The 8,484-nt window shown below is 62.1% G+C and overlaps 2 protein-coding genes and 1 long non-coding RNA gene across 7 annotated transcripts; 1 reads left to right on the forward strand and 2 right to left on the reverse strand.

Moving 5' to 3' along the window:
- Nucleotides 1-7: 7 nt before the first annotated feature.
- On the reverse strand, nt 8-3,257 carry LOC122432248. The gene is made up of 2 exons (XR_006266801.1): nt 3,088-3,257; nt 8-743 (listed from the first exon to the last, which is right to left on the reverse strand). It is a non-coding gene; the product is annotated as an uncharacterized LOC122432248 (long non-coding RNA).
- Nucleotides 741-6,097, forward strand: PAQR6 (progestin and adipoQ receptor family member 6). 5 transcript variants are annotated; one of them, XM_043453942.1, is made up of 8 exons: nt 741-1,315; nt 2,747-2,822; nt 3,262-3,389; nt 3,522-3,727; nt 3,844-3,970; nt 4,353-4,449; nt 4,643-4,793; nt 5,102-6,097. In XM_043453942.1, the coding sequence occupies exons 2-8, from the start codon at nt 2,772-2,774 to the stop codon at nt 5,374-5,376; spliced, it is 1,035 nt and encodes a 344-aa protein (XP_043309877.1). In that variant the 5' UTR covers nt 741-1,315; nt 2,747-2,771; the 3' UTR covers nt 5,377-6,097. The 5 variants fall into 5 exon arrangements, with proteins under 5 accessions (XP_043309877.1, XP_043309867.1, XP_043309859.1 ...); XM_043453932.1 differs by lacking the exon at nt 741-1,315 and adding an exon at nt 2,025-2,140; XM_043453946.1 differs by lacking the exon at nt 741-1,315 and adding an exon at nt 2,328-2,392.
- Nucleotides 6,098-6,196: 99 nt separating this feature from the next.
- LOC122432233 (bone gamma-carboxyglutamate protein) lies at nt 6,197-7,267 on the reverse strand. The gene is made up of 4 exons (XM_043454009.1): nt 7,145-7,267; nt 6,856-6,894; nt 6,589-6,658; nt 6,197-6,435 (listed from the first exon to the last, which is right to left on the reverse strand). The coding sequence occupies exons 1-4, from the start codon at nt 7,206-7,208 to the stop codon at nt 6,306-6,308; spliced, it is 303 nt and encodes a 100-aa protein (XP_043309944.1). The 5' UTR covers nt 7,209-7,267; the 3' UTR covers nt 6,197-6,305.
- Nucleotides 7,268-8,484: the final 1,217 nt, after the last annotated feature.

Here is an 8,484-nt window from a genome sequence, read left to right on the forward strand (position 1 = left end):
CCCTGTCTCCTGGTGCCTTTCTCTACAGTTTTATTGGGACATGGGAGAGATTACAGGCTGAAATGGCAGTTTGGAAAGGTTTCTTTGATGTGGCCCAGTTGAAGCAAGAAACCAGCAATTGAAACACAAACTCCAGAAGCGGTTTTGACAGCCGTGAAGTTCACTGACTGCCCTGAGCTGGTGCCTTCACAAGGGTGATGTGTTAATCGCTCAGTTGTGTCCGATTCTTGTGACTTAATGGACTGTAGCCTGTCCATGGAATTCTCTAGGCAAGAATACTGGAGTGGATTGCCATTTCCTGAGCCAGGGATCAAACTCAGGTCTCCTGCATTGCAGGCAGATTCTTTACTGCCAAGCCACCAGGGAAGACCAAGGCTGATAGGTAAAGGCTATAAAGATGACTGAACAACATGCGGTTTTAGGGCGCTGACCCCCCATATAGTCAGACATCTGCACATGACTATCCTGTTGGCTTTTTGTATTCAGTTTCACACCCATGATTCAAACATGGGCCATGTTGCACTGAGTACATATTTAGTGAAAAATTGTTTATAAATGCAGTTCACACCCATGTTCAAGGGTTAACTGTTTTGAAGGTGACAGCCTGGGGGCGGTTGGTGGTCTTCAGCTGGGTCCTCTGAATCAAGAAGCCTCCTCACAGGAGAGATGAGGGTGAATCTTGAAACCAGCCTCTTGAGTCTTCATCACCTGTCCCTTCACTAGGATTGACACCTCTAGCGTGTCTGGGGAATGGAGAAGCTTGGTGAACCCCTCGTGGTTTAAACCAACATTTACCAAATGCATTTGCTCTGAATTCTGTCCAGTGCCGGGCACTAAGGCAGCAAAGCACAGTGAGAAGTGATTTTGGAAAATCCAAAGGGGGTTGGGATTCCTCTGCCCAGCCTAAGGCAGAGTCCTCCATCCTCGGCTGCTGGGAGAGCCTGCAGCCGTGGGGCAGCCTGGGCTGAGGGGTCGCTCCATACCGCCCTGGCTGCCTCCTGGCTAGGGCCTGGGCCTCTTCCGGCCAGTCTGCGCTCAGTGGGGTGGGGTCAAGCTGGGGGGGCTGGCTGTGTGCTGGAGGCCGAGTGAGCTGCCTGCTAATGGGGCTGGGCCACCCTGCGCTGCTCCCTGAAGGCTGGACAAGGCTAGGATTGTTTCCCTGCTCCCCTTTGTCTCCCACACCCCGCCCAGGCCTGGCCTGCCTGCCTGCCACTCCTCTCCCTCCCCTTGGCCCTGCTGGCGAGAGCCAGGGACTCCGCCCGTGGAGCCCGGGGCCTGCCGACCCTCTGGCTTAGGAGCGCCCGTCAAGCTCTGGGTAAGGAAACTCACCTGGGGCCAAGACTCCCAATCTGGGGGACTAGAGGCAACGCACCTGCTCCAGCCGCACTCCCCCCCCCCCCATTTCCTTGGCTACAGCTGACTACTCCAGAGACATGACCCTAGTGCTGAGGGGGGGGCCCCAGGGGAGCTAGACCCCAGCATCGTCCTGGTCCACCCCTCCCCGAAATAGCTGGGCTGCACTCAGGGTAGGTCAGGACACCCCCATCCCCCTCTTGGGAGGGGTTGCTCATCTATCTCGGGTAGTTTTTTGGATGCGTTCCGAGGTTTGTGGGGTCTTAGTTCCCGGACCAAGGATGGAACCCAGGCCCTCGGCGGTGAAAACACGGAGTCCTAATCACCGGCATGCTAGGTCACTTCAGTTGTGTCCGACTCTGTGGCCCCAGGGACTGTAGCCCACCGGGGACATTTAAGCACTGGATGGCCCCGTAATTCCCGGGGTCATCTACCTTAAAACTCAGCCGGGGAGCAGACTAGGGGCCAGATCTGCCTTGGGTCCAGCAGGGTCCCCGGCACCCAGCTCAAGGGCAGAGGCTCGGGGTTCGGGCTGGCTGTGTAAGGCCCGGAGTGTGTGAGGCGCAAACAGCAGGCAAAGCAGCAGCGGCAGGAAGAGGGGTGGGTCTGGGCTGGAAAGTTTGGGCCTGGAGAGGTGGGCGGGGTGTCCTGTTTTCCCTCCTCCCAAGGCGGTTCCACCCACCCTGGTGGCCCAGCCCCTCCACTTGTGCCAAGGAATGTGCCTGGGAGAGGCGGCCGGGAGGCGGGCGGGGCAGTAGAGCCGCGGCCACCCGGAGGCAGCACACAGGTCTGAGGCTGAAGGGCGCGGGGCTCAGGCGGGACAGGGACCCGGAACACCCCCAGGGGTGCAAGTGTAGTCGCCGAAGAGCTAGGCTTCCCCCTAATGCCTTGTCCCACCAGTGGGCATCTGGCCTATCCCAGAATTCTCCCTAAGCTCCCTGAGTTTTCTGTGCTCAGCCCAGGCACTGGGGGCCAAGGGGCTTTCTGGCGGCGGCAGCGGTGGTGGTGGTGTGCCTGGGCTGTCTCTGTGCTGTCCTCTGTAAGTCAGGGTTCTTCTGAGACAGAAATCTGGGGCTAGGGGCTTGGATCCAGGGTTCCTGAGGCAGCCTTCTGGCTGAGGAGGCCACTCCACTCCTTGATGGATCAGTCCCTCTCCATGGGGGAACTGAATGCCCCCAGGTTAGGCTGAGGAGGGGCTGGGGTGATGACCACCAGGACGCCGGGAGAGCCTCCCCAGGCCTGAAGGAAGCAGCTTGGCGGCCAGCCACCACTGCATGCATGCCTGTACAAAGCCCATCCTGGGACTCAGGGATGGGGTCCAGCCTGGGCCTGGGTGAAAAGGGACCCATGGATGGGCGCAGACACCTAATTCCCCTCTGCCCTTTGTCTTCAGGTCAACGTGGAGGTGCCGGGCCACCATGCTCAGTCTCAAGCTGCCCCAGCTCCTTCGAGTCCACCAGGTCCCCAGGGTGAGGGATTCACCAACTCCTACCTCCCAGGGCGCTGGCTGGGCGGAGGTGCTTCTCTTTGTGCAAGTGCAGAAAGCTTTGCAACAAGCTACCTCTTATCCCTGTCATTTTGGTGTGGGACTCCTGTTCTCTAAGGAACAGGGTTTGTGACCTGCTTCCTGGAGCCCAGAACGCTGCTTTATCCGGAGTCCCCGGCCTCAGAGGGCCACGTGTCCACCGACGCCCAACCCCATCTCGTCCCCTTCCTCTGCCTCTTGTTTCTCACCTGCTCTCTGGGTACTGGAACCTGTGGTGAGATGGGGTTGGATTTAGTTTGGCTTTGGCGCCATGGTGATCTCCAGACCATTCCCTTCAACCCTGCTTCCAGAGATCTCTCTCAGAGAGAAAGGGTGGAGCACAGTGACTCCCCTCTTCTCCCCACCCCCTCCCACTACCCTAGGTGTTCTGGGAAGATGGTATCATGTCTGGCTACCGCCGCCCCACCAGCTCGGCCTTGGACTGTGTCCTCAGCTCTTTCCAGATGACCAACGAGACCGTCAACATCTGGACTCACTTCCTGCCCACCTGGTGAGGGAGGCTCTGTCCCAGGCTTGGGCCTCGAGCTCAAGGGGGTGCTCAGGCGGGCCAGGACCGCCCGAGCCCACGGGCCGCAGTGGGAGTCGCCGGGGCTCCGGTGGCCTGAGCACGTGCCCGCCGCAGGTACTTCCTGTGGCGCCTCGTGGCGCTGGCGGGAGGCCTGGGCTTCCGCTCGGAGCCCTACCACTGGCCGCTGCTCGTCTTCCTGCTGCCCGCCTGCCTCTACCCGTTTGCGTCGTGCTGCGCGCACACCTTCAGCTCCATGTCGCCCCGCGTGCGTCACATCTGCTACTTCCTGGACTACGGCGCGCTCAGCCTCTACAGCCTGGGTGAGCCCCCGGCGGCCGGCCGCAGCGGGCAGGGGGAGGGCCGTTGCGGGCCGGGCGGGGGTGCGGCACGGGGGTCCTGGGGCGGGGCCTCAGCTCCTGCCCCGCCCCGCCCCCAGGCTGCGCCTTCCCCTATGCCGCCTACTCCATGCCGGCCTCCTGGCTGCACAGCCGCCTGCACCAGCTCTTTGTGCCCGCCGCCGCACTCAATTCTTTCCTGTGCACCGGCCTCTCCTGCTACTCCCGGTGGGTTCTTGGCCAGTGGTGAAGGGGAAGGCGGAGGGGCAGAACAGGGCCCCCACAAACACTTGGGCACCCAGGACGGCTGGGTGTGCCTGCGCCCCACTGCTCCCGAACAAAACTAATGGCTGTGGGGCCGTTTATTGAGGACCCGGTGTGCCCAGAGCCTGTGCCCAGCACCACCCCGGCACGCTGTCTCCCGCAGCGACCTAAGCGGCACGTGTCTATCCCCGTTACAGCTGTAACTTACAGAGGAGTTATGTGGCCTAAGGGCTTTCAAAGCCACTAGGCCGCAATGACATTCCATGGTGGCCAAAGGTCCCCTGCCCTCCTCTCCCCCCCATCCCAGCATAGTGATGGTAACCAGACTTTCCCTCTTGCCTCCCAGGTTCCCAGAGCTAGAAAGCCCTGGGCTCAGTAAGATCCTCCGCTCGGCCGCCTTCGTCTATCCCTTTCTGTTCGACAACCTCCCGCTTTTCTATCGGGTAAGGCTCTGCTTTCCTGTCCTGACCCTCACAGTGCCCAGTCCCGCCCCCTCGAGCCCTGACCCCAGCCCTGCCACCCCCTCCTAGCCCAGCATCCAGTCCCGCTGTGCACCCCCCAGTCCTCACCAGATCCCAGACACATGATGTCCGGCCCCAAAGCCCCTCCCCACCAGCCCTGCTTTTCCTTTGCCAGCTGGGACTGTGCTGGGGCAGGGGCCACAGCTGTGGGCAGGAGGCGCTGAGCACCAGCCACGGCTACCACCTCTTCTGTGCGCTGCTCACTGGCTTCCTCTTTGCCTCTCATCTGCCTGAGCGGCTGGCACCAGGACGCTTTGATTACATCGGTGAGCGCAGACCTGGCCTGGCCCGGGAGGGGTCAGGGAGACAGCTCCCCAGAGCCCTGAGTGAACTGAGCAGTGTTCCTGGCAAGGCCCTCAGGTTAACAGCAAAACCACGTATGCCAGGGGCTGTGAACAGCAGCTCACTCATAGTTGCTGATAACTCCAGGAACCTTAAGAAACCCTGGGTTTCTTACTCCCAGTTCTAGGGGAGTAGCAGGCCCAGATGATGGGATGCTCGCCATGGATCACAGGACGAGTGGGGGAGCCCTGGGGATGGGGTATGTGTCCTCACCTGCCCACCCTCCCCACAGGCCACAGCCACCAGCTATTCCACATCTGTGCAGTGCTGGGGACACACTTCCAGCTGGAGGCAGTGCTGACTGATATGGGATCTCGCCGAGCCTGGCTGGCCACACAGGAACCGCCCCTAGGCCTGGCAGGCACGGTGGCCACTCTGGGCTTGGCAGTGGCCGGGAACTTGCTCATCATTGCCGCTTTCACAGCTTCCCTATTTCGGGCCCCCAGTACATGCCCCCTGCTGCAAGGTGGCTCACTGGAGGCGAGTACAAAGGCCAAACAGCAGTGAGGCCCCAGCTCTGAGTCTGCCCTGGAAAGAGGCAGAGGCCAGGCAGGCCCTCATGTAGGGGAGGAGCCCAGACCCAGGCCTGATAAGCTGGGGGCACATCTGAGCCTGGAAGCAAGAGTGGCTGAGGACAGAGCGGCGTGGAGGTGAGAAGGGAGCTGAGAAGACAGAGGCGAGGAGGGGGCCTGGGAGGCTGGGAACGAGCAGGAGGCTCAAGGAGGGGGCTCTTGATGGGGTTGGGAAGTGCTGAGGGTCTGAGAGGGGAGGTGCATGTGTCCAGGCTGGAGCTGCCCCACCTGCCATCGAAGGCAGGGGTGGGGAGGTGCTGGGTCCTTTTATCTGGTCCCATTTCTGGTGCTCCTGGAATTTCTGCGCAGCCCAGGGAAGAACTAACATGACTAACCCAGGCCCACCCTGAATGCTTGTTAACCCGGCTGGGAGGCCCGCTCGTGCCCCTACCCCCAAACCAGGCAGCACTGGCCGCCGGCAGTTCTTGGCCTGTGGCAGTGAGGGCATCTGTCCTGGTCACAACCGTGGACTCTGTATCCAGGCCTCTGGGATCTGGCCTGTTTGGGTGTGTCACGGATGAGGCAGTGGGTTGAGGTGGGGGAAGGGTGCTGGGCTAGAGAGGAGAACCCTAGCTAGACTTTAGGAAGCTACCTTCAATGCTTCTGGAATGAGGCAGGGATAAATAAATAAATCAACAACAGATTTTGGGAAACACTTTCTGGGACTGAAAAAGGTAAAACCTCTGGCTCCACTCCCCATCGTCCCAGCGCCTCCTCCTCATGCTCCACAGATGGACAAAGAACCAGAGCCCCAATTCCTCTTCTGGAGTTTATTCTAGAGCAGCGGGGATGATGGGGAGGGGAGGGGTCCTGGAGAGAAGCCAGAGCTGGGGGCTGCCGGCCAGGTCGGCAGGGCTGCGAGCCCTAGACCGGGCCGTAGAAGCGCCGGTAGGCCTCCTGGAAGCCGATGTGGTCAGCTAGCTCGTCACAGTCAGGGTTGAGTTCACACACCTCCCTCTTGGGCTCCAGCGGATCTGGGTAGGGGGCTGGGGCTCTGAGAACCCACCACACTGGCATCAGCCTCCATGCCAAATGCCTGCCCCTCCCCCCACTGCACTTGGGGCTCCAGGGTCCCCCCACAGCGGCCGCGCCTCCCAGCCCATCCTGCAGATGCAGGGCCTTGGCCCAGCACCTCCCCTCCTCTCACCCCAGCCCAGGATCCAGGTAGCGCCTGAGTCTCTTCACCACCTCGCTGCCCTCCTGCTTGGACACGAAGGCTGTGGAGCACAGGGGCAGGGTCAGGGGGCTCCCAGTTTGGGTAGACAAGGTGAGGAGCAGGCTGGCCTTCCTGAGAGCCAGATGGGAGGGAGCAGGAGGGGAGAGTGGGACTCGGGGACGGGGTAAGAGCGCGTGCTGGGAGCGGGCAGCACCCTTGGGGGTACGGGGCATAGCCCCCGTCCGGCCCACTTCATACCTGCGCCTTTGCCGGACTCTGCATCACCGGGCTTTGCATCTGCAAGGAAAAGGAGCCCAGTTCACCCCTGCTCATCCCGAGGGCCCTCCCCACCCACCCCCCGCCTCTGGCAGCTTGCTCTTCCCTCCTCTTCCTCCTCAAGGAGAGAAGTGGGGGCAAATGGACTGAGACTACAGAAAGCTAGTGAGACTGTCAGGGCCAGCCAGCGGAAGGGGTGAGGAGAGGTGCGGCCGTGGCGCTTCCTCTCCCGGAGCCCATGGGCTGGGTCTGCGTGGGCCGGGGCACTCACCTGCCCGACCAGCGAGGCAGAGCGTGGCCAGGGCCAGCAGGGCGAGGAGCACAAGGGCTTTCATGGTGTGTCTGGCAGCGGCTGCGTGGACTCGGCCAGTCTGCTTCTCCCGGCCTCCAGCACTGTTTTATACCCTCTGGGCTGTGCCCCAGAGGCAGGGGTGCGGGCGGGTCACGGGGGAGCCTGCCAGGGCTGTTTGGGGCTCATCCGCCTCAGCTCTGTCGGCCAAACCCCAAAGGAGGTTGTGGTTGGAGCTGTGGCTCTCTGGGTAGGCCCCGGGAGTGATGGAGGAGGGTTCGCCTCAATCCGAGACTGCCAGCCTCCAGAGACGGTCCCCAGCTCCTCCCCGCGGGGTCGCCCCAGGTCCCCCAGCCCTACTCTCCCTCTGAGCCCCAGCCTCGGTTTGAGCCATCAGTGGGGCAGGCTGGGAGGGGAGGGTGGGGAGCCTAGAGAGTAAGGGGGGCTGGGGGTCTAAAATAGAATCGCGTGGAGTTGGGTTGCAGCCTCTCAGACTGTGATTTCCACCGTTGGCCCCATGGGCAGGAGCCAAACCCCAGGGAGGGCAGGCCTGCCGACAGATGCCCTCATTCACCCCGAGGAGCCCTGTCCCAGAGAGGCCTCGACAGTGGGGGCGGCTCGGCTCTGTGCAGGCCCTGGGCATCAGGACAGGGGAAGGGGTCGGGGCAGCATGGGGCCAAGAGCCAAAAGCCAACACCGGTGGGGCCGGGCCTGATGTAAAGGACAGCCCTTCTGTCTGCCGCCGGCCAGGTGGGCCCCAAGCTGAAGACCTCCTTCCCAGTGCCCCTCACAGGTGGGGACGCAGGGTCTTCGAGGGGCAGGAAGATGGAGAGCACGCCTGGGCTCCTGACCACCCCATCCTCTTCCTGCCCTCACAGCCTCCCCAGTGCCAACCCTGGGGACCTGTCCTCCAGGGGACAGAACATCCAGCCGGAAAACCCGAGAGCTGCTTCTGCCTCAGCTCAGGCTGGAGGAGAGGGGTGTGCTCACCCAGCCCCCACTCACTGAGTGGGACCTGGCAGACACAGCACTGCTGACCCACCCCCACCTGTGGCTGGGTGTTTGGATACCTCCAGGAGAGAGGAGCCACTGGGCTCAATTTAGGGGGAGGCGTCTGTGAAGAGGGACCACCCTGACATCTCCCAAGTGCCCCTGGTGCTCCTAGACAGACCAACCAGGCCTCTGTCCACAGAGAGGGTGAAGCTCTCGCCCATAAACCCCCTTCACCCTCTGGTCTGGAGGAGGCACCCACCCCACCTTTGGCCAAGTCTCTCCTGATGCCCTGTGGCCCTGGCTGGGGAAGAGGGGGCGTGAGGAGCCAG

Source organism: Cervus canadensis, chromosome 2 (genome assembly GCF_019320065.1).
Source record: "Cervus canadensis isolate Bull #8, Minnesota chromosome 2, ASM1932006v1, whole genome shotgun sequence".
In the NCBI taxonomy this organism is placed as follows: Eukaryota; Metazoa; Chordata; class Mammalia; order Artiodactyla; family Cervidae; genus Cervus; species Cervus canadensis.